General features: G+C 48.1%; 1 protein-coding gene across 2 annotated transcripts; it reads right to left on the bottom strand.

The window, feature by feature from the left end:
* Positions 1-234: 234 nt before the first annotated feature.
* On the bottom strand, positions 235-5,329 carry Irf2bp2 (interferon regulatory factor 2 binding protein 2). 2 transcript variants are annotated; one of them, XM_005064698.4, is made up of 2 exons: positions 4,329-5,329; positions 235-3,744 (listed from the first exon to the last, which is right to left on the bottom strand). In XM_005064698.4, exons 1-2 carry the CDS (start codon positions 5,269-5,271, stop codon positions 3,029-3,031), a joined length of 1,659 nt encoding a protein of 552 aa, XP_005064755.1. In that variant the 5' UTR covers positions 5,272-5,329; the 3' UTR covers positions 235-3,028. The 2 variants fall into 2 exon arrangements, with proteins under 2 accessions (XP_005064755.1, XP_005064754.1); XM_005064697.4 differs by having other exon boundaries at positions 4,281-5,328.
* Between the last annotated feature and the right edge of the window lie 20,040 nt (positions 5,330-25,369).

Genomic DNA, 25,369 nt, shown 5'->3' with positions numbered 1-25,369 from the left:
CAGGCTCTCCTGCCAGTTGAAAACCAAGCAAGTGTTTCCCACATGACCTCTGCTCAGCCCTTATCTGTGCCCCTCCCACAGCCCTTTCCCCGGCTTCTGGGTCCCAGAGCGGCTCTGTAGTCAGTCCTTTAGCTTACTCTCCTGCAAACCCAACCCCACACACTTTCCTGTCTGGAGTAACGTAACAGCCACCCTAAGCTTGGTTTAAAAAATTAAAAAAGGCCTTGGAAAACGTTCAGTGCTCCCAATTTTATTTTTATTTAATGCTAAAAGAAAAAAAAAACCGTACTGTAAATCTGACAAATGACAGAACGCAGGTGGTATTTCCATAGCATGGTTTTAAAATATAATGTTGATAGATAGCTAAGATTACACTTATTTCAGTAGACATGAGTTTCATCATATATAGAAAAATTATCACCTTCAACTTAAAAAAGCAAAGGTTAAAAGGTGGCACACTTTCAAAATACTTGGTGGCCAGGAAAAGATACATAGAAAAGCTGTAAACCATGTGTAGGTTCTTGTAACTTCAGAGTGAGGCCACATGAAAGACACTACTTATATCTGTTAAATTCTATAATTTGTTAAAGCAAAAAAGGGACTGCTGACACCCCATCCCCTAATATTCTGAGTATCAGAACCACGGCTGGAATAGTGTTGGGAGTCTGATGTAATCTACCCAGCTGTGGACAACATCCACAAACGTCATCAAGGACAAGAAAAGATCAAACCAGGTCCCCACGTGAATGGTTTTAGAGTAGGCCAGAGAAAGACTCTCAACTCACCCCACCCCACTCCTGACAGAACAACACAAGTCTGAAGGCCATCCAAGGCTGGGCAGATGCACACAGGCCCTTTAATCTCAAAGTGCACCCCCTTTAAAACAGGTCAAGTTTTGCCTCCTTTGCCACTAGCACAGAGAAACCACAGGTGGCCCTTTCCGCAGCTGGACAGACTTGTCCCATTCGACAGGATGGTTCTCTATTCATGTTTTTGGAGAGCTTATCTGTGTTGAGATTGCAAAAGATACAGCCACGGCAAATTAGGTCAAATGACTAATCTAGTTGTAACATCTATGAGGTCAAATTCCAGTTTATAATAAAGTGCTTAGAAACACATTTATACAGACCATAACAGTTGGGTCCTTCACAAATGTCTTTACGGTAGGTGAAACTGACTCTGTTTTGTGTGTGTGTGTGTGTGTGTGTGTGTGTATCCGCCTCAGAGACCAGTAGGATCTGAGTCACAGTAACAATCAACTGGTCTACCACGCATGCCTGTCTGTAACATCACAATGACTGGTAACAAGAACCTGGAGGATGAGGTGCACTCACGAAAAACACAATAAGAAATACTGTATGTGGTGCAGTGTCACTGGTTTTCAAGCATTAGTAACTTGACTACTAAAGAAACCACCTTAAAAAAAAAAAAGATCAAGTAACTAGAAATGATCCCAGGCTGGTGATAAGCTACGTTCTCAAATTAAAATAGAATCCAGGCTGTGAGAAAAAAAAAGGAAAAAAAAAACACAAACCATAGTAGACTTAGAAGCCATGATTGAGCCTACAAGGCCAAGTTACAAACACCTGCACATTAGGGTAGTGTGTTCCTGTTGACATTAAACTAAAACAGCACAAAGGTGGGGGGGAGGACCACAAAACCCAGCATCACTAAGGGGCAACCACTACTAGTAACTAATGACCTGTTGTTTACATTAAAAAAACAATCACTTCACCAACACAAAACAGTGATCAAAAGAAATTAGTTTACAAAAGGCTTCTAAAAATAGTTGGAGAGGTGGGGCTTGATTATGTAAAAACCCTTCATGTTTGTAGCTTTCACTAGCTTGTCATTTTCCAGAACAGTATTATTGACTTATAATTTCAGACACATCTAAGAAGGAAACTGCAGGCTTCCTCCACCCACCACTCACATGCCCACGGGCCCTCCTCGAAGCACCCAGGGCTGCTAACCGTCAATGGACACACTGCAGTAAGCACTCGTTACAACAGGGTGTAGGGATGGATAGTGACAACAGCAATGGCCACAAGAACAGGACAGGCAAAGGAAAGGAACAAACCAGAACAGCAAAACACAAGCAAGACAGAAAAGAAACCAATCCCGAGAGTTCGCCCGGCCTGCAGCAGCAACAGTGTTGGGAAAGGCTGAGGGGCGCTGCCGAGTCAGGCTCCGCTGTAAAAGGGCAGCAAAGCCATCTTACTTGCACACCACCCCGTACAACTATTTCTACAGCTGGGAACACCAGCGAGGCAACCGAGCGAGCATGCAGCATTGACATCTTACAACCGGTCACATGGGCAGAGTGTACATCTGTCAACTTGCCTTCAAAAAAAAAAACAAGCAAAACCAAAAAACTCCCAAACACACAATCCAGCAAATCTTTCAGCAGCACCTCTGACTATCAGTATCGCAAGAACTGAACCATTAACAAGACAAGATTCAATCCCCATCTCCCCACCGTCCCACAGGGCCTGCTAGGTGGGTCACATGCCCAGGAGCGTGCCCTTCTGACAAGGAGTGCTCCCTATTCCCTCACTTCCCTCCAGTCTGGGAGAGGGGCCAGCAATGAGGAATGACAGACAGTAAGGCAATCTTACAATGTCAGAAAAATGTATTTGGCTTTTTTTCTTTTTTAAAATAAGTGCATACAAATACGGCTAGAAGCATTTGTTTGCCAAGTGCTCTTTAAAAAAAAAAAAAAAAGCAGCCAAGTCGCAGCCTACGTAGAACAGCAACTGTCACCAGGAGAGTCAAGCACAGACAGCCTAATAACGTTAACAAAAGAAGAAAATGCCTTTTAAAGTACATACCTTTTGTCGTCAAAAAAAATATAGAAACACAATGTATTCAAAAAATCAAAATTATACAGCCATGTTTATGAAGTCTACATTTCCCTTGTCTTGGATATATATATTTATATATATATATATATATATATATGGAGATTTATATACAGTTCAAGAAGTTTGAGTTAAGGGTAGCCGTGGGCTTTTCTGAATGCAGAAAGTCACGAGTCTCTCTCCTTTTTCACTTTCACATCTCCAGCGAGGATGGTAGCAATCTCTCCTTGCATGAAGGCCCAGGGGACATTGGAGCCCACCAGAGGGCACTTCTCCCCGCTTGGACAATAGACCTCTCCGCTAGCGCCCTGCTGTTTAATGCTTTGTCTGGAGCAAGGGAAACAGAACTTGTGCGATGGGACAGACGGGCACTGCACAAAATGAGTATCCTCCAGCCGCTCGTGGCAGAGGGTGCAGCATAGCGGGGCGCTGGCTGCCAGGGAGGAGTCTGGGAGGCTGGCAGGGTGCACCGGCTCCAGTCCTCCTGTGCCGCCGGTGGCCTGGCCCCCCACCTCTCTGGGGCCAAGCCTTCTTTGGTTCATAGAGGAGGGAGAAGGCGGGCTGCTGCTGTTCCTCCTGGTGGTGGAGTGAACCTGGGTGGCATCTTTCGAAGCGTGACTGCCCCCGGCATTGTCTGCTACTAAAATCAGGGCTGCCATGGGGGACTGGCCATTCTGAGCCGCTTCAGGCGGTGTGGTCCGGTTGGAATGAGGAGAGGCAGTAGGGGGTGGTGGAGACACAAAAGAGGATGTAGGGGTGATGGGGATCTTGAGCGCTTCTGTGGAAGTGGACAGCCAAGGCTGAGCCTCGCCATTGATCTTAGGGGGTCCGACTTCCCCTTCCGGTTCTGGAGAAGGCTTCCTTTTCCTTGCTGTTCTTGCAACTAAACAGAAACAGGAATGGAAGAAAAGGAAAATTAACGGAAATGTATCCAAAGAGACATTTCCCATCTCCAAACAAAACACACCTAGTACCAAGTTCTGCATGCAGCTTCTAACACTTCTCTAGCATGGGGCTCTGAGCCTGCACACTACTTCCAAGAGAAGCTAAGTCAGGCGAGCCTGCCTTAAAGGTTCCAACTCCGAAGCGGCACATGTGACTGCTAACGTCCTAGACAGGTTAAAGGGTGAGTGCTGCCCTCATGCTCCCATCCAAGAATTTGCTGGGAAAGGAAAACGCCGTGTTGCTGCCTATCAGCCTGCTCTGACTCATCCCTGTTGTGCTGGTTCAGCAAAGGAACCACGTTGCCACTAAGCGCTGTTTCAGCCTTTGGCCGACCAGGAAGTTGGCTGTTTGTTGTTTTTGGGCTAAGGCAAAACCGTGCATGTTACAGTGGATTCCCCAGCACACACGCGTGCACACTGTTTCTAACCTCCACGCCCTCGATCCCTTCTCCCCTCGTCCCACAGCCGCCCCTACCTGCTTTAGACCCGTTGGCCCCGTTGGCCTCGAAACCCAACAACCTGCCTGCAGTCAGGGCCGGCTCCTTCTTGAACTTGCTCTCGAAGGGCCCCGAGTGGCCGTGCTGGTGCAGCGCCAGTAGCGTGTCGCGCACCGTCTTAGGCCTGCTGGCCCAGTCCTGCTCCCCTGACGCTCGACCCTTGCCTGCACCGTCGGCGCCCAGCTCGCTCGCCCCAGAAGTGCCGGATAAGCTGTCGGCTGGGCTTCGGTGCGCGGGCTGTGCCTTCTCCTTGCTCGGCTCACGAGCCTCGTGCTCCGCCGCGCCCGACACCGACGCCGGCCGTTTATGGGTGCCCAGCTCGGCGGGCTGGGCGCCCAGGCCCGGTGTCCCGCTCACCGCGGCCAATGTGGCCGCGGCACGGCCGCTCAGCCCCAGTGCGGCGGAGCCGTTCACCAGAGGCACTAAGGTGGGCGGCACGGCGTGTGCGCGCCGCGGGTTCGGGCTCTGACGATTCAGCTCGGGCGGCTCCTCCAGCTTGGAGAAGCCGTTGGGCACCAGGATGCCGTTCGCCGGCGCGGGCTGCGGCGCGGCCGACTGCGGGAGGCCCGCACCCGCACGCGAGCCAAAGTCAGAGGCCAGGCGCGGAGCCCGATCCGGCGCCAGCGGGTAGCGCTCCATGGCCTGAGCGCGCGCGGCCTCGGAGCCCGCGTGGCCCAGCTGCGGCGGCGGCTGCAGCAATAGGTCCTTGGCCGACAGTGGCGGTGGCTTGGCGGTCGAGGGTTGAGCGCCGGTCGGGGAGCGGCCCTCGGAGAAGCAGCCGTGAGCACGCTTCAGCTGGCGCGCCGTCTCGATGACGAACTCCACGCGGTCGGCGCCCTCGTAGTTGACGCAGCCGCGGCACACGGGCTCCGTGAAGTCCCAGATCATGGCCCAGGGCATGCGGGGCAGGTCACACAGATAGCACGACTGGCGCCGAGACGCGGCCGCCACCGCCACCGCCGCGGCCATGTCCGCACAGCCCGCCGCGCCACAGGAGGAGCCGGGCGAGGAGGGGACGCCGCCGCCCCCCGCGGGCCCCGCGCGCGCGCGCCGGCCGGCCCAAGCCCGCGTCTGCGCGACTAGCGGCGGCGGCGGCCGCAAGCGAGGAGGCGGCGGCGGCAGAGCCCGGGCCGGCGCGGCGCCCGCGCGGCGCCCCCGGGGCACGAGGGGCGGCGGGCGCGCGGCGGGGCGCGGCTGCAGGTCCCCACGGGCGGTGGGGCGCCGAGGCGTGCGCGGGGGCGGCGGCTCGGCCGGGGCCGCGGGCTCGGGCCTCCAGACCGGGGCGAAGACGGGCCGCGAGCGCAGCAGGTCGCGGTGGCGCCGGGCGCGCAGAGCCGCGCGGGGGACGGGGGACGCGGGGCAGCCGCCGGGGCAGCTCAGCCCGAGCGGCGGGGCATGCCGCACGCGAAGGCGTGCAGCTGGATCCTAGGCCCCGGCGCAACCGCTGCACAGCACCCAGTGCAGCTCAGCTCCTGCGCCGCTGCTGTTGCTGCTGCTACCGCCGCGGCCGCTCCACTTCTACAGACTTGATTCTTCGACAGCTCCGCACGGCGCCTGCGCGGCCCCCTCCCTCCCAGGCGCGCGCGGTCCCGTGCGCCCGCCCTCCCTCCCTCCGCGCGCTCTCGCGCGCGCCGCCCTGGATTCTTCCCTTTCCCGATCGCGTGCGCGCAGGGGCTGGAACACCACAGGAGTTCGCGCGGTCCTGATGCTGCAGGTGTGCAGGTCTCATCCCTTGGGGTCGTCTGTCCCCCCGCCTACCCCGCCAGGATGCTCCATCCCACAGTCGTGTCCTTTTGATTATATTGTGCAAACTGTTTTATTTTACACGCAGTGCCACTTTGTCACTTAGTTACTGGCAGCCTCCTGAGCATGGAATTTTGAGCATAGCAAGGCGCACTTTGGACTTTTTCTGTTAAGAGTCTCACTTGGCCTGAGCTGAACGCGCGCGCAATCATCACGTTTAGCCCTAATCTGGTCGAGGAAGCAACACACAGTCGCTGTCCCTTTAAGTTTTACAAACTCCGCATGGCCTGCTGCGCTCTGGCAGGCCCGGCCTCCTTTGCGCGTGCACCAAAGGAGGATGCACAACCCAGGCTCATCAGGGCCCTCGGCGCCGCCGCCCCAGCGTCTTAAGTAGGTCCGCGCGGCAAGCGCGTGACGTGGGCAAGAGACGCCGCCACTGCGCAGGCTCCACATAGACGTGCCCAGCGCCGCGGGCTCTGAGGCCGAGCCGAGCTAGCGCACATTCCAGGGATCTGGGTTCTGCAGCCCGGCGCGTCATGGCGCAGGTCCCGCCCCCGGACTCTGGCTCGCAGGCTCTGCCCCACCACCTCCACTTCGGCCGTACTTGGAGTGGCCAGCCGCAGGCGCCCGCTACCCCTTGTGCGCCAGGGGCGTGCGACTGGCGGGTGGATTTGGCTCTCCGTTGTCCCACCCGGCTTAGCCCAGTGGGCGCAGATGCGCTTGGCCGCTTGGCTTTGCCGCTCCCTTCCACGGTGGGCATTGCGGGCTGCCCAGAGTGGACGAAACTCCCGAGATGTACACTTTGATAGGGAGCAGGGATTGGTGTGTGCTGTCTGTGGTCGGTCACTCAGGCTGACCATCTCATTTGGGACCTACACACTCAGTTGGCTGAGTTCAAGAGCTGCTTTTGTGGTGAACAACACAGGCCCGCTTTTCTCCCCAAGACTGGAATGAGCTGGTTAAGTGTGGGAAGAACAGGGTACTAATTACATTACCTTTCCTACAACTGGATTGGAAGGTGGAAAGGGAGGAAAAAAAAAATCCTGCTGACGTTTCTCCAGTTGCTGCTATTGAAAATGCCAGGTTGCTTCAAAGAATAGCCACAAGAGGAAACACGCCCCATAGAGAAACGGCTTAGGGAACTGCTTAGAGCACAAGAATAAACCTGTTGGAGATGGCACAGAAAGCTTAATACCAGATGCCAAGGGCGTCCACAGGCTAACCTTGAGCGTCTCTCGGGGCTTTCCGGAGAAGGTACACCTGTGTCAAGGGCCTCCCCATCTCCTCTTCCAGTCATAAGCCTGCCTCACCCTCTCCAAGCCTGGAATGGGGCCTACCCAGATCCATTCCCAGAAGCAGCTGATGCCAGCTGGTTTGGGCACCTGCTCCAGGACCTGTCAGTCTGGTCACTCTCTTCCAAGACCCTGTGCCACTCATCTGAGCACGTGATTTTGCCCGTGGAGATACCGAGTGGAGATGAAGCTGCCCTGACTGCAGAGTCATCTCAGTGCCCTAGGGGGTGACCCACTAGGCAGACACTGGAATGTTAAAACAAAGCAGAGCTCTGCATGAAAGCATGGCCTGATTATACTCGGTTCACCTGCCAGCGGCCCTTGATGCCCTCTCCAGGGAAAGCCGCCACTACAGCCCAAAATAGAATTACGGAGGTACAATGTCTGCCTTGAGAAATGCTAAGTAGAGCTTTACTTCTCCAAAAGATCGGTATTTCCTTTGTATTTCACACCACTGGCTTCATGTCGAAACTCAGCTGTTGGAACTTCCCCCTAGAGATGCCTGCCTGCTGGAAAACGGAAAGGCTGTTTCAGACTGGGCTGCCCTCCACAAAAAGGAACCCGGCTCCACGGGGTTAAGGCAAGGCCTGGATTCAGGGCAGCAATTCCTTATACTGTATCAACAGCCTTTCATGCTGCCTAGCCTTTCATGTAACTCCGAAGCAGTTTTTTTTTTTTAATCGATGTATGCTAAGTAAACATAGCTTTGTTTCTGTCTTCCACCCACCCGCCCTCCCTCCCGGCGCAGACTGGAGCTGGATCCTGTCCAAAGCGGCTGCTGCTGGAGTTACAGCCTGCCTCCTCCACACACAGGAGCGGGGTTTCTAGGGTGAGGCAATGCGTCTGCAATTCGCACAGACAAGGCAGGAATTGTAATTGTACCTCACCATGTGACGACTTATGAAAGAGGAAGTTGGCATCTTTTAGTCACGTAGACTGCCCTCTTGCTTAAGGCTCCGGGTCCTCCCAGAAGAGAGTCAGGATGAGCTTTGCTGCTCAAAGTCAAGGTTCCAGGATTGGCTGCAGCCTGTATGTGTGCATTCCTAAGTAGACAGGCAGGCAGTGCAGCGACCGAGGCCAGTGCTTAACCAGAGTGCTGGGACCCTGGGATTTGTTTTAGGAACTAAAGGAAATACTCTGCAGGGTGGGGTTCTAGATGAGCAACAGTTTTCCTGGCTGCAATTCTTAAGATTTCTTCTTTTAAAATAGAGATCTCAGTTCCGCTTGACCAGATGCAAACGGCAATTTGAGAAGGGATTCTAAAAGCATGGTTCCATGGACAAAAGACAGCTGAGCCTACACTCGCAATGGTGGACACTGAACTCTGAGGCCTACTCTCTAGGCCTCACTGCCGGGTGGGTGCCTTTGTGCACACCTGGGAGCCATATACTCACTGTCTACTGGGCAGGGTGCTGTGAGAACACCCACATGGAGGTCTATCTTCAGGACCCCAGGAGACTGTGGGTGCTTTATGCTATGGCGTTCTGAGTTTGTGAGCGCCACTCTGAATCCAGATGTGGATGCGTGGTGTCACTTCCGTAGAGTGCAACTTTCAATGGCAATGTCGAGGATGGGATGGGAGTGGGGTGGTCCAATGGGTAATGCACTTGTTACACAAACCTGGGGTTTTGAGTGTGACTCACCAGAATCCATGCAAGCCACCTACAGTGCTTCCATAATTCAGCTTCCACAGTCTACAAAATGGAAGGAACGGCAGGAAACCCTGTCTGGAACAGGATGAAAGGCAAGGATGGGCACCTGAGGTACACCTGAGGCTGTCCTCTTACCACACCCGCACTCAGGCGCACATGTGCACACACACACTAAAACAAAAATGATGTTGCAACCACAGTGAGGCTTTCTCAGCTCTGACCCCTGCATGTGTGAAGGGGAAAATAATGCAGCCACATATCATCTGTGTTTCTGTGGGTGGCACTGCCCACCTCCCTGACGTTGGCAAACGTGCAGCAGAACCAGAAGAACATGTTAATATGAATACACTTCCACAAACTGTAGGCAGCACAACAGACATGAACCTTCTAGAACCGATTCAAGAGCCTTTCTTCTGAGCAGTGGCATTCGTGAGATGATTTCACTGTTTCCCAGATGCCAAATATTCTTTTTTTTGAAGTGCTTTCCCTCTGGCCTCCCCAAGCCACCCTCCCCTGTGCTAGAGGACATTTACTATTGTTAAAGGGGTTCTGTGTGGAGGGTCTAAGAACCAGAGCAAATCGCAGGGGCTTATAAACACCACCTAGCAGAAACCGAAGCTGCTGTCACCAGCCTGTGTCTACATTCATGCAGATCACCATCTAAAGTAAAACTAGGGTCTTGGTGTAAGTTAACTACTGACTGTGTTGCAATTTAAAGAGCCAAGAAAAAAAAAGTAGGGAAAACAGACAAAGGAGAGATTGAGGTCACACCCTTGCTCAATCTGCAAGGAAAATTTTCAAGAGCCCTGGAAGAGATTCAATAGCCTTGGTGCCAGAGCCGCCTTCTATTGGCTTTTTTAAAAAAGAGCTGGAGGAAGTGCTCTTAGCTGACTGTGAGTTTCATGTGTAGTTAACACACTGGCTAGAGTCCTTTGAAAGATAAGCAGTAGAAAGATGTGTGGACAACGTTTGAACATATTAAAAGTCCGATATCCTCTCATTAGCTTTCTGGCCTAAAAACAAACATTCCCCACAGTCTCATTCAGTAGGACAAAGGAAGTCGAGATAACCAAATGCTAGTACAGCACTCAAGGCTACAGAGAGTAGGTGATGACATACTAATCCTTACATCTCTTCAGAGACACTTTATTTCTATCCTATGGGCTGAGGAGATGGCTCAGTGGGTAGGGGTGCTTGGGTACCAAGCCTGATGACTGGAGTTTGATCTCCCTGAATCACATGGTAAGAGAACTCTGACTTCCACACATGCACTACTATAGCGCGTGCACACAAACAATACACATGTGCTCGCTCGCATAAATAAGTAAATAAATAAATAGAACATGTTTTGCAGGCCAGGCTTGGTGGATCAAGCCTTTAATCCCAGCACTTGGGGGCAGAGGCAGGAAAAGCTCTGTGAGTTTGAGGCTAGCCTGGTCTACAGAGTAAGAGTCTGTCACAGAAACAAAAACAAACAAAGGAGGGTTGCAAATTCAAAGTCATTAGGCTGCATATATCCCTGTCTCAAAACAAACCAAAATACCAGGGAAAAAAGTCATAATTGTAACTGCCAATAAAGGTTTATAGTCTGGAACATGCGTTTACTTCTTCACAGTTTCAGGGTCCAACAAAAGAGTGTTCAGATTTCTGAATATAAGCAAACATAGGCACCAGGGGTGACATACGTCTATAACCCCAGCATACAAGAGGTTGAGGCAGGAGGATCACGAGTTTGTGGCCACCCTCACATTACATAGAGAAACCCAGTTTCAAAAAAAGAGGTAATCATTGCTTGTATTTATAAAAGGGGGTTATATTTATATAAGGGTAATTCCAGTACAATTCACAAAACCTTCAAAGAAAAATTAATATTCACAACAAATGAAGATGATAGGCAAGTGACAGTTGCTTCAACTCCAGGTCCAGTTGTCAGACAGTGTTCTGGCCTTTATTTGCCTTAGACAAAAAAATTGCTGTTGGCATTAGGGTGAAAGATTATAAGGCTATGCTAGGTAGTAGTGGCACATGCCTGTAATCACAGCACTTGGGTGGCAAAGACAGGCAGACCTCTTGTGAGTTTGAGGCCAGCCTGGTCTACAGAGAGAGTTCTAGGCTAGACTCCAAAGCTTCAGAGAAACCATGACTTAAAAAAAACAAAAACAAAAAGACTCTGGGGTTACTTGGGTGGTAAAAAATGGTTATCACATTCACCAAGCCAGAACATGGCACCCAGTTTCTTAGTGACATGTTTCTTCAAAAGCAGATAAAGTTCAGGAAGTTAATCTGCACTCACTCATTGTGAGATTCCAGTGCTGACTCCTCAAAACTCAAGAGAGACAGTAGGCTCCTGGGTACTAAAGAAAAAAGCATGAAACCCCCTAGACAATCATGGTTATAGGAATTCACGGTTAGAAGGGGGTTGTGGGATCTATCACGATGATAATTTACACAAACAAGCTTTCGTTGTTGTCATCGGGACTTCTCTTGAAATAGATGCTAGCCAGTATAAACTAGACTGACTTTTATCTTGACAAGATAAAATGTATTTTTGCAAAAGAATGCCCTTTTGCAGCAAAATATGGCCCCTATTGATGGAGTTCTGCTGGCTTAGTTACTCACCTATCTAGCCAAAACAAAAACAGTAGGGGTACTTTTTAAAACAACCATTTTTGGGGCTAGGGAGAGCTCAGCTGGTAAAGCAGCACACTTGTAACCCTAGCACTGAGGACACAGAGGGATCCCTGAGGCACGCTGGCCGGCCAGCCAGTCAGTTGAAATTGGCTGGCTCCAGACCTGTAAGAGACCCTGTCTAAAAAAACCAAGGGAGATGGTGCCTCAGGAGCAACATTAGAAGTTGACTTGTGGCCTTCACAGGCACACACATTTACATCCATATGAGCAGGCACACACGTATACATACAAATGCACACACAAACCCTAATTATTTTATGGGTAGGGCATACGTTCAAATGATAGCTACCATTTCAAAGTCCGGAAAACCAAACAGTACAATTTTTTTTCTGCAATACTCCTTGAACCAAAGGACACTAGTCAGGTTTTGTTTTTTGTTGTTGGTTTCTGTTGTTTGTCTCCAGACAGGATTTGTGTGTGTGTGTGTGTGTGTGTGTGTGTGTGTGTGTGTGTGTGTGTGTGTGTGTGTGTGTAGCTTTGGCTATCCTGTAACTTGCTTTGTAGACCAGGCTGACCTCAAACTTACTAGAAGTCTGCCTGCCTCTGCCTCCCAAGTCAGTTTAAGAAGGTAGAGAGAACTCCTTGCCAAAGGAAGTGAAATTAAAAGAAGAGATTTCTTTTATTAATTGCAGTGGCTTTATATGAACCAGCACCTCCCCTCATGTGATACCAAGGGAAGTGCAAGCCACAGAAAGAATGGGCATGGAACCCAAGTGAAGTTCATACAAGAGGGAGAAAACCTGTATGGTGGCTCTCCCGGGTCTGGAGTCAGCAAGCAAACTCTGCTGGGGAGAATGATGGAGTGCACTCCCCTAGAGTGACAGCCCAGGAGAGCCTGTTTACTAAAAAGCTTGTCACACAAGTGAAAATGCAAATCTAAATGAACTTTGATGGACTTGCTGGCAAGCCTCCCAGCCCTTCCAGCAAATTCTGACGCCAGGAAGGTGGTTTTGAAGCATGCCTGGGAACTATACATACACACGTGGACTTTCTGAGTGTTGTCATCTTGTACTTCACAGGGAGGCAGATTTTAACTGTTTTGATTGTGTCTCCTCTGTGTCAATCTATCTCTGTCTAATTATCTGACCATCCCTGGCCATTGCCTTTATAGATCTGGTAACTGAGGTACCAAGGCAAAAAGGGATTTGTCTGGAAACAGAAAATATGCAGTTAAACTGTAACTAAAATTCGGGTTCCCAGGCTGGAGTTTTTTCTTTAGCTCACTGGTGGTTTACCACTTATTTGTATTTTCTTCCTGATTCCTTCATTTACATGTATGTAAATATCTTGGCAGGAGATTTCTGGGGCCCAAAGGCTCTGCTCATACCATTGCCCAGCACTTTTTTTGAGTGGAGAAGGATGGCAAGTCTTGATGTCATGTCCGCCCCAACCTCTCAGACAGTGGGTAGGGAAATGGGAATACAGAACTTGGAAAACCCAAGTCAGGCATTCTTCTGACTCCTCAGGGGATCTCAGTCAACACAAAGACCCCAGTAAATGCCTGCCCATTACCTGGGGGCACCGTGCCATGCCAATGAAACTGCGAGGTTAGATGGCTCAAGATATTCACATCCTTAGAGAACACAGTGTTGACTGGATTAGGCTTAGGGTTCAACTGAAGAGATCCCAAACTGCCTTCTGTACATCAAGCAACCCTGACCTTAGGGGAAGTGTTCCAGCCTTTGTGTGTATGTATGTATAAGCCCATATAGATAGATAGATAGATAGATAGATAGATAGATAGATAGATAGATAGAGATATATGTTTGTGTGTGCACATGTGTGCATGCAGGTGTATGTGGAGGAGCCTCAGTTAACTTCAGCTCTCCACCTTCTCTGTGTAGCCCTGGCAGTCTGGAACTCATTTTGTAGACCAGACTGGTCTCGAACTCACAGAGATCTGCCTCCCATTGCCTCTTGAATGCCAGGATTAAAGGCCTGTGCTTCCACTGCCCAAATTTCCACCTAATTTTCCAAGATAAGGTTTCTCACTGAACCTAGAGCTCTCCAATTTGGCTAGACTGGATGTCCAGTGAGCTCCAGGAGTCCCCCTGTCTGTGTCTTCCAGGCACTGAGATAAGAGATGTGTACTGCCACGCTCAGCTTTTTTTACATGAGTTCTTGGGGAGGGAGGAACCTGAACGCAGGTCCTGTGCTGCACAGCACACAAATATTACTATCTCTCCAGCCTCTCAGACCTTTCTTTGTAAAAGAAGCTGCATTATTTATATCATGGATGCATTGTACATATGTATGTACATACATGTACATGTATGTAAACATAAATTTCAACATGTATTATCTATACAGTTAAATTTTTAAAAATGTATTCTTTGACAATTTTACATGTGTATATACATTTTGATCATATTTACCCCAAGTACCCTTTTATATAGCTTCTCACACACACAATTGTATGTATATTATATTTACTATAATTCATATTTGTTTGTTTACATGTATACGTGCACATGCACACTCACTTGCTTTGGTGCACATGTGGAGGTCAGACCACAGCTTTCAGGAGCTGGCTCTGTCTTCCCTCTATCCAGATCCCAGGAATCAAATTCAGGTTACCAGACTGGTAGCAAATTACTTTTTACACTGAGCTATTTAACCAGCCCATGATCTCTATATACTATACGTATATGCATATCTAGTGAGCAAAGTGTTATAAGCATGCTATGTCAGAAACACAGATGAACGTAGATTGGAAAAGAGACCCTCAGTTGGTGTTAGGGTATGTTGGCTTCATGCTAGAGCACTGGCCTAGCGCACACAATGCTGGAGCATGATCCATGGCCCTGCAAAACAGAACAAAAAGAAGCCTTTCAGTTGCACAAACAACAAACAAAAGCGGGTTCTGTACACCAGCAAGCAGGCGTTCCACTGACTAGGTCAGCAGGATGTGGAGACTTGTTTTGAGGTTTTCATGGGCATTCCCACCCAGGATTTTGCTGCTTAGTATCTGTATGACCTCTCTGGGGTCTGCATCCAGAATTCATAAAGGACCTTGTCAAAGTAAGGATTCAGGTACTTTTGAACTGACCTCGACTATGTTCTCTCGGTGAAATGTTACATATGTTACGACCCTAAGTGGCTCTCATTTATTTGGGTGTGATTGTGGGAAGACAACATACTTTCATTTTTTTTAATTCTGTTTTTCAAAAGCTGGGGGTGGGGACACATTATGGGTACAATTTGCTTCATTTCAACTGTTCTTTGGCAATCAGAAAGAGACATCTCTGTGGCTTCTCTCATAAAGGTCACTTCATGTGTCTTCACAGACACGCTCCAGAGTCAGGGCTCCCAGATTCCTTGAATTCACGGGGTGGAAAAAGTTTCAGCAGACCACAGCTGTAACAGGAGACATTTCTTTTAAAAGCCTGGAATGCTGAAGCCCTCTCAGCCTGCAAACATGTCAGGACAAGCCTTTCTGGGACACTGTCAAGTGGTTTGGGCTCCAAGTTCTACATTCCGTTCTTTTGAGGTTGTTTTCTGCTGGCAAGCAGCCTCCGGATGATTTTCATGTGGTGGGTGTTCAGGCCAACCTTCTCATTCCAAGAAATAAAACCCTGCTCTGTACAGTGTTCATAATTTAGCAAAGATCAGGGAATGCTGGACTCATTTTTAAAATTTTATGAGTGTGTGTGTGTGTGTGTGTGTGCAGGTGTGAGTGTAGGTGCCTGCTGATTCTGGAAGAGAGAGTGTGAGATCCCCTGGAGTTGGAGTTTTAGGCTGCCTTGTGAACTCTCAACATGAAGCCACCAGACATAGGTGCTGGAACTTAACTCGGATCCTGGGAAAGAGCAGCAAGCTCTCTTAATTTCTGAGCCATCTTTCCAGCCACCCACCTTTTAAAACAGAGTCTCACGTAGCCCAGGCTGGCCTTGAACTCATGGTGTAGATAAAAGTGACTTTGAACTCCTGATCCTCCTGCTTCCATTTCTCAAGTGCTAGATTACAGGCATGTGTTACTACACCAGGGTTTGTTTGGGTTGTTTTGGGGGGGGGAGGTAGGTTTTTTCTTCAGAGGGGGAGGTTCACTGCAAAATAGGGGTGGAAGCCAGGGTCTTGTGCATTTGGACAAGCACCCTCCCAAACTGAGCACTAGCCCCAGCTCTAGCTAGGGTTATGCAAGTCAGTCTGTGAGTTTTGCCACAGTTCTGAACAAGACAAGGGCCACAGAAGGGAAAGAGAGAGGAGCAGAGGGAAGGGGAGGAAATGAGGGAAAGGATACCATGTACCCCTCAAGAACGGAACTCAGGCTAGATGCAGGCCATTTCTCCCACCTCACAGAGCGCTTCAGTTTGCTGAGGCTCAAATTCATGGATTGGAGGACTGCACTAACTCATCAGTATACAGTGTAGCCCAGACCTGCCTAAATTAAACACCAGCGCTCTGCCCCCTGCCCCCCCCCTTACTGGGACTGCAAAGAGTTCATTTCAGAGGCGCCACTATGTGTAAGACCCAAACAAAGGTAGTTAACTCTAAGGCCTGTCCTCATTTCGTGATTACAGACTAGGCATGAGCGAATGCTTCAGCGCTTCCTGTGCCAGATCCTCAGTCCAAACACAGGGCTTGTGTGACAGCTGAGGGGAAAGCCCTGGCTTGCTTAACTTTCCAGTGGTGTTATTACCTTTTGTTTTTCTTTGGACAGGGTTCACTATGTATCCCAGGCTAACCCTGAACTCACCATGTAGCTAAAGCTGGCCTCAACCGTGCAGCAATCTTCCTGCCTCAGCCTCCGGAATGCTGGGTTTACAAGCACGCACCTCCATGCCAATTGAAAATTATTTTCTAATTGTTTTGGTGGGAGATTAAACCAACAAGAACCTATCTGAACAAAGGACAACAGGACTGCAGTGTCAGACACAGGGTTCCTTTGAAATATTCCATTTTGCAGACTAAGAAAACAATTTGTAAATCTTTTTATCACAGTACATAAATTATGATATTTCAGTGAAAGCCAATACAGCCAGCGTACAGATGAAAAGCCAGCTGCTTCCTCGAAGCTTTCCATACGTTGTATAATTGAAATAATTCCATGATGTGGTTTCAACACCGGGGATTGAACACTTTTGTTTATGAAGTAAGAACAGAAATCCTCCAATAAGAAAGTCTATTGCCACCCCACACTGCTGCTGCTGGTGTTATTAAAAACATTGGCAAAGTCCAAGGCCATAAGGAACCAACAATCAAGCAGAAATACGATCTGTCAGAGTTACTTAGTGGGTTAACCACCAGATATACACCACCGTGTCACCTCCAGTTGGGAGGTGTCCAGTGCAGATCCAGGGCCGTCTCAAGATTTTGTAGGATGTTGTGATTATCTCCTTGCTTAAACGTTTAGTGGAACCAGCAAGAGAGAAATTAGAAATCAGTTGATTTCTTCACACTACTGCTTTTTGTTTGTCTGCTTTGGAAAGTGCTTTATTGATCCTGATGGCACATTTTCCTAGCTAGCTCTGACCATGATTGTACTCTCCCAATGACAATTGTCAACATTTTGAATTCTCTGCTAAGAGTTTGAATGGCTGTAAGATTGATTTGCTTGACTGTGGGCATCAATGTTGCCTTTGAAGATTTGGTCATGTGACAGTCTTGAGGAAAGATTTGAGCATACAAGAGTGCAAACAGGAGCTGTGAGGGAGACAGCTGAGAAACAGTAGTGGAGAGGGGGCGATGCGTGGGGGCATGGTGGTGGGAGTGATTGAGAGCCTGAGTTCCATCCCCACGGTCCATGGGAAAAATTGAGGTATGGTGGCTGGAGAGAGAAGGGCAGATATCTGGGGCTCCTTGGTTACCCACACCTAGCCTACTTGGCAAGTTTCCGGCCAATAACAGATCCTGTCTCAAAAACAAGGTGAACAATCCAAGGCTGATCTCTCATTCCATGTGTAAACACCCCCCCACACACCACTGCACATAGATACACACGCCTTCATATATTTGAGCACACACAAGAGATGTGGAAATGGGCTTGATTTCCTTTTGCAAATAAAACATAATCGATAAGGTGGGAGCATTATATATCAAGACCATAGGTCTTCTAGAGGGCTCTGAGGACCCTTTGCTGTGGAAAGCGGCTCCAGTTTCCTGTTTACTTAGAATGTCACAGAATCCTAACTGTTAGGAGTATTGGGTGAGGGGGATCTTGGCGGATTCCATGGAGGGCAAGAGACAAACATGCCAGGCAGACAGAGCTTACGTGAGAAGTTTTATTAGAAAGGGGAGAGGAGAGAGAGAGAGAGGGAGGGAGGGAGGGAGGGAGGGGGAGGAAGGGAGGGAGGGAGGGAGGGGGAGAGAGGGAGAGGGAGAGGGAGAAAGAGGGAAATTCTTGTCTGCCCCTTCAGAAGAATAGCAGGAAAGAGAGCGGAAGTGGGTGGGGTTTTCTTTTAAAGGCTCCTTTGCACCTGCATGCAGACTACATTGTGATGTAGCAGCCATGGAACCCTGGGCTGGCCAGGGTACTGTCTGAGTGCATTCTGCCAGCACAATGCCTGAATCCTTACACTAACCCTAAGCAGAGATCACCAGATCTGACCCCAAAGAACAAGCTTTATATATGAACAAGAAGAGCAAACCTCACCCCAGGCTCGGAGGTTCTCATCACAGTCTGAAAGCCAGAGTCTGGAAAGACAACGGCATGCCTAGAGCTTGGGGTGGGCATCAGATCTACAGCAGAAAGACAGACTCACAGCAAGGTGCGGGTGGCTCTGAATCAGCCACAGCCAAGCCCAGTCTTAGAACCAAACTGGTCAGGAGCACACACTATGTTTGTGAATTGCCTTGTATTTAGTGAAAAAATTCTAACTACAAAAACAAACAAAACAAAACAAACAAACAAACAAAAAAACCCTGCATGCTGGTGGTAATTTTCTCCATAGACACTTCACATATTTAAATATGTTTATGTTTATTTTTCTAACAAATGAGGAAAGTGTACCAAGTCACAGACCACAACCTGAAACCTGCATTTGCTTAGGTAGCACAATTTCCCACTGGTTCAAGACTCCTGGTAACACTACAGAAGCCACAGAAAAGCCCCCAAGATACCCCTTGGCAGAAGAACTGAGGGCATTCTGGAGAGCTGAATACCAAAAGAAAGCATGACACAGAGTCAGAGAGAATAGCCCATGACCAAGAGCCTTGCGGAAAACATCTGAAACTGAAGGCATCAGTATAGGCCAGTTCCCGCTAGGCATGATGGGTGATCTGGCTTTTAAAATGCTCTCCAGTCTCCTAGGACCCCAGTAAGATGCATCATTGGGTACCCAGGGGATGTGAACACAGAACAGCATTTACAACACAATCCAAGTCCAAGACCAAATCCCATATCTGCCCCCTCTCCCTACTGCTTGGGTGGTGAAGGGAATTAATTACTCTTGGAATTCATGAGAAGGCAGCTTACAGCAATGTTCGAAAAAAGGAAAGAAAACAATCATAATTTGCAAATCGTGGTAGAAAGGGTATTTTGTAATACATCACTCAAATGGGAAATGAATGTGGAGAATCTCTGTCTTAAGCACACATGAACTTTGTGTGTGTGTGTGTGTGTGTGTGGTGTGCACAGCTGTGTAAGTGAACACTCATGAACAAGGAGGCTGAGGGAGGAATTTAGGTGATCTGTTCTATCATTTTCTACCTTATTCTCTTGTAACTGGGTCTCTCATTGACCCTGGAGCTGTCTGGCACTCAGAGAGTCCCATTGATCCCCCTGTCTCCGCTCCCTGTAGCACTGGGGTTATAGGTATACCACACCCAGCTTTTTATGTGGGTTCTGGGGATTGAAACTGAGACCTTCATGTTTGCATAGCAAGCACTCTTACCCTCTAAGACATTTCCCCAGTCCTAGGTGACAGTTTTGAGCTTTGCCATGGCAGAACTGAAGCTGTGAAGGCAGACAGCCTAAGTGTCATGCACAGGTCTCACAGGAAGGTGACATCCACAGAAAAGACACAGCTTTGAGGTTTCCATCAGTACCTCTCTGTCAAGTTCATTTCTAAAGTAAAGTAAGGGAATGCCTAACCTTTCCCTTTTGTTAATTCTTTATAATCATACCTTTGGCAAAAGGACTGTTTGGATCTGTGACTGAGAAAAGGCATAATTGACTTCCAGAATATTCTTTTAGGAACACTATATCCTTTGGGAAGGAGATAATCTACATGTAGCCACTCAGTCTTTCAAAAGAATACCTCGTATGTCTGAGATTCTCCTTAGGTTTAACAAAATAGTATTCTAAATTGTGTGTGTGTGTGTGTGTGTGTGTGTGTGTGTGTGTGTGTGTGTGTGTGTGCATGTAGAGGTCAGGCCAGAGGACAAACCCAGGTATAATCCATTAGTTGCCATGCACCTTAAAATGTCTTTTCTTTGAAGTAGATTGTCTCACTAGCGTGGGTCTCACCATGCAGGCTGTTAGCTGGCCAGCGAGCCTTGGGGGAGCTGTCTCTGCTCCCCCCGGTGTTGCCATTACAAGCTCATGCCACCACTCCCGGCATTTTTCACATGGATTCTGAGGATTGGACTTAGGCCTCCAGGCTTGTATGGCAAACACTTCATTAACTGAGCCTCCTCTCCAGCCCCTCTAAATAGTATTTGCTTTTTTAAAACGTAAGTGGCATGGCGGTGTGAAAGATGCACATGGTTGTGTTGTAAAGAAGGCTGAGGGCACTTGTCCCCACACTAAGCTACAGATCCCGTAAAGCAACCACCCCTGGCCCAACTCTAAAGACAATCCTGTCTCTCTTTCCGGTCTCCCACTGAGGTTTTGCCGACATTTTCCTGAAGCTGTGGCAACAGCTGAAAAGAACAATTACTGTAGTCCCAGGAATCAGAACCTAACTAATGCCATCACCTATTTATTACAACAGTCGCCCCTACAAACTGGTCTTGATTGGCTACAAGAGTTTCCGAGGAACACACTTCCACGACCAGGGAGGAGGCCTTAGACTCACTGCTCTATCTCCAGCCTGAGACAGTCATGGCGTTAACTTTGGTTGAGAAATCAGCGTGTCACAGCCCTCCTGCCCGATGAGGCTTCCCTCTTAGGTATTCAAAACAAAAACTTGATTTCTCCTCATACACTTCCAGGCTGGGCCAAAGCAGGCGTTTCTAAGAGCAACCATCATGGCCAGACTTGAGGACCATTAGCCCTCCATGTCATCTGCTTCACAGAAGAGCTTCCCGAAGGGGCCTAAATTGTAGACCATCTCTGGAGACTCTGCCCAAAGATCCTTTTGGCCATCTGTCACTTGAGATGTCCTTGGCTTCTTTTTCCTCATTTTTAATGTTTCTTTCTTTTCATTCTGTTTTTGTTTGTTTGTTTGTTTTTGGTTTTGAAATAGCACTTCCTTATGTAGCACAGTCTGGCTTTGAACTTTTTTTTTCTTTTTGGTTTTCTGAGACAGGATTTCTCTGTGTAACAGCGCTGACTCACTTTGTAGACCAGGCTGTCTTTGAACTCTTGATCCCCCTGCCTCAGCCTCCTAAGGGCTTGTATTACAGGCATGTACCACCATACCCGGTATACTCCTAGTCCTAATGTTCAATCCTGTGCCCGTAGAGCACCATTCCCAGTGTATTCACTTTCTGTGCCGGCTCCCTGCCCTTCCATCTCTTGCAAACCTTGCACTCCAAATTGAACGGTACAGTGAAGTTGGCTCCTTAGCCATGGGCTCAGTAGCCATGGGCCCCCAGAATCCACGCAGGGGAAGGAGAGGACCAATCCTCAGGTTATCCTCTGGCTGCCACCTGGGTGCTGTAGCAAACACATGCATGTAGATGCAAATAAATAAAAGTAGATTCACAGACTTAAAAGAAATCATACCAAGATCCTGCATAGCCTTTCCCTAGTTCCCTTGGCAGTAGCAAGCTGGAACATCGTTATACAATATCTCAATGGGGACACTGTCCTGGATAATAATGAACATATGAGAACGGTCGCCACCGGAGCAACCCCCACGTGGACTCCCAAAGCCTCACTTGCTTCCTGCCTTGCCCCTGCCCTCTCTCTTCACCCTTGGCAACTGGGGATCTGTTCTCCCTTTTTATGATTTCATGTAGTGTATCAGCTTTGAGGACCTGACCTTTCATTTCATTGAAGCTGCCATATGTTACTAGTTGCGCTTCCTTCTTTGCTCAGTTGGAACCTGTAGTGGGCGATACCATGGTGCGCTGGCTATTTCACTCACAGGTGTCTGAGTTGTTTGCAGCTTCAAACTATCACAAATAAGGCTGCTTATACACACACCAAAAATAAGGCTGCTTATACACACGCCGCTATATGTTTTTACAAATATTTCACAGCTATTTTCTTTCCATATGTAGCTTGTCTTTTCTTAGTGGGTTCTTTTGCAGGTCAGAGGTTGATCAATTTGGTGAGGTCACACTTTTAGTCTTTCCTTTAACACATCAGGATGTTAACCCTTATCTCTGTTCTGCCTAGCCTTAGGTATCCAACTTGTCTTCCTGCCAGGGCGTGATAACACATGTATTTAATCTCAGCCCTTGGAGGCAGAGGCAGGCAGATCGATGTAAGTTCTAGGCCCACCTGGTCTATATAGAGATTTCCAAGCCAGTCAGACCCTGTCCCGAAACAAACCCCTCCATCCTGTATTTTTTTTCTAAAAGTTTTGATGGGTTTATGTTTTAGATTTAAACTTGAGATCCATTATTGAGTTATATTTTGACCATGGTGGGAGGCTGTGGTTGATAGTCTGTTGTTGCTCCTTATTGATATTGCTTTTTGCTTTTTGCTGTTATTGTTTTGTTCTTACAACACCATCTGGGGAGGGACACGGTTGTAGGGGAGGAAGAGCCATTTCACTTTTATATTTTAGATTTAAGTTTATCAAAAATCAATCAAGGCACGCTCGTGTGGGTTCTCTGTTCTGCTTCATTGATCCACATGCCTGTTTCTTGCCACTAATATCACACCAGCACGGTTACTATAGCTACATGGTATCAGCTAACGTGGTTCCTCACACTTTAGTCTATCTCATTTGTTTCAACTATTTTAGGTCTTGTGCTGACCGTGTATATTCAAGAATAAATTTGCCTATGTCCGTAGAAAAGCTTCCTGTGATTTTTTTTAATGGAGATTGCTTTAATCCATTAAGTTCATTTAGGGAGAAGTTACACATTCGTTGTGCTGAATCTTATAACGCATGAGCAGAGTGTTAACTCTTCATGCCCTTCATTTCTTCCTTCCTCTTTTCCTTATTATGTGTGCTTGTCTGTGTGCACTGTGTGAATGAGGGTACTTGTGCCCACTATGTGTATGTGGCAATCAGGTGACAACCGTGGAGAGTCAGTTCTCCCCATCTGCTTCATCGGGTTGGGGCCTCTCTGTTTCTGTGATGATGTTTCAGGCTAACTGGCTCACGAACTTCCATCAATTCTCCTGTCTCTCCATTGGTGTCCTGAGATGACAAATGTGTGCCACCACATTGGTGCTTTACATGGTTTTTCGTGACCAAACTCAGGTCACAGACTTGCGTGGCAAACGTTTTTACTCACTGCGCTATCTCATAACCCCATAGAAATTTTATAAGGCAGAAGCTAGCCTTACTATATAGGCCAGACTGGCCTAGAGTCCACAATGATCCTCCTGCTTCTGTCTCCCAGGCACTGGGATTACAGGTGTGAACCACTATGCCCAGCTTTATTTTCTCCTCTAATACTTTGAAATTTTCAGCGTGGAGATTTTGAACACATTTTATTAAGTTTACACTGAGCATTTTACGTTCTTTGGAATGGTTATAAATGGCAGTGCACTTTAAATTTTATTTTCTTAGTCTGTAGAAGGGTGACTGAGTTTGACCTGTCTCCTTCAGCCTTGCTGAATTCGCTCACTTGCATTTAGATTTCATTCGAAGGCATGTGAAGTTTTCTATGTGGTCACCCATGCCATCAACAGAAAGGGACAGTGATAAGTGGCAGCCTCAGCTAGTATGCATCCTTGCTTCCCATATAAGGGAACAGATTCACTTGTTTTCATCAGTAAACATGGTAACTGCAGGAATCCTGTTAATTTGGTTTGCTGTGTGGGTGAGCTACTCCCTCCCTCTGTTAACTTGCTCTGAGTTCTTCTCTTGAATGAGTATTGGATTTTGTCACATAGTTTTTCTGGTTTTGCTTCTTCAGTTTGCTGATATAATGCATTCCATCAAATGAATTTTCTAATATTGAATTAGGTTTGTATAGCAGGAATAATTTGGTTACTGTGCTGTGGTGGTTTGAATGAAAACGGTCCCCATAGACTCATAGAGAGTGGCACTGTAAGGAGCTGTAGCCTCTTTGGAGCAGGTGTGGCCTTGTTGGAGGAAGTGTGTCACGGGGGGGCGCTTTGGGGTTTCAGAAGCCCAGGCCAGGTCCAGTGGCATTCTCCCTTCCTGCTGCTGCTGATCCAGATGTAGAACTCTCAGCTACCTCTCCAGTACCATGTCTGCTGCATGCCGCTGTGCTTTCCACCATAACAACAATGGACTAAACCTCTGAGCTGTAAGCGAGCCCTAGTTGAATGTTTTCCATTGTAAGAGTTGCCGTGGTCATGGTGTTTCTTCACAGTAATAAAACCCTAACACAGGTGTGCATAATTCTTTTCATACATTGTTGTATTCACTTGGCTCACATTTGTTGAAAATTAGGAAGTTGGCCACTGGGAGTGTATGCGTGAGGGCATATCTGACCCTGCCCTCCTCTCTCCTGTTCACCATGAAGGGAGCAGCTTTGCTTCAGAACCTCCTGTTGCCACCATGATTCCCTACCTTGCTTAGGCCTCCGCCATGGAGCCTGCCTTGAACTGAAACCATGAATAAATCTTCTTTTTTTTTTTTTTTTTTTTTTTTTTGGATTTTCGAGACAGGGTTTCTCTGTGGCTTTGGATACTGTCCTGGAACTCGCTTGGTAGTCCAGGCTGGTCTCGAACTCACAGAGATTCGCTTGCCTCTGCCTCCCGAGTGCTGGGATTAAAGGTGTGCGCCACCAATGCCCGGCAGAATAAATCTTCTTTGCGTTGTTTCTGACAAAAAAGTGTCACTAATGTCTGGAAAACATAGTGTGAAGGAGCCAGATACTCCATAATGAACATCCATGATGCTAGGGAACACAGCTCTTGGCATGAAGAAAGCCTCGCTGAGGGGTTCAAGCACTGCCTACCCTGATTTCTTCTGCAATGGCCTCCTATTTTGTTCTCTTATGTCTTGATGTCAGTGGTAATATGTTTTAGAATGTCCTCTGCAACAATCTACATGGCTCTGTATTTGACCTGACAGGGGGCTGTGGAATGAAGAAATGAAAGATGTTTACACAAGCTGGCATCTGATTGGCTGTGTATACCAGCAGCCTGGGGAAACTCAGCCTGTTTATTCTAATCCCCATAAGAGTTCTCTGTAGGGGAGTAGTCTGCAGTCATTCTGGAGGAGAAAGCTGCTATAGTTATTTTCTTTACACACTCTCAATACCAGCACTTGGACCAGGGGAAGGCCTGCCATTCCCATAGGTCTGAGGCATTGGCTTCATTGACATGACTATGCTCTTGTCAGCAATACATGTCCATTTAGTGCTTCATCTGCTCCCCACAGTCATGAGTTCTTTATGACTATGTATTCACTAGGCAGAAAATACTCCCAGTGCAAATAACTAAGATGCAAACCAGGCATGAGATTTGTGGCCTAAAAGGAAACT

This window comes from Mesocricetus auratus, unplaced genomic scaffold (genome assembly GCF_017639785.1).
Source record: "Mesocricetus auratus isolate SY011 unplaced genomic scaffold, BCM_Maur_2.0 Super-Scaffold_100013, whole genome shotgun sequence".
Taxonomy (NCBI): domain Eukaryota; kingdom Metazoa; phylum Chordata; class Mammalia; order Rodentia; family Cricetidae; genus Mesocricetus; species Mesocricetus auratus.
The sequence above is the reverse complement of the archived record's forward strand: the minus strand, read 5'-3'. Positions and strand labels throughout refer to the sequence as shown.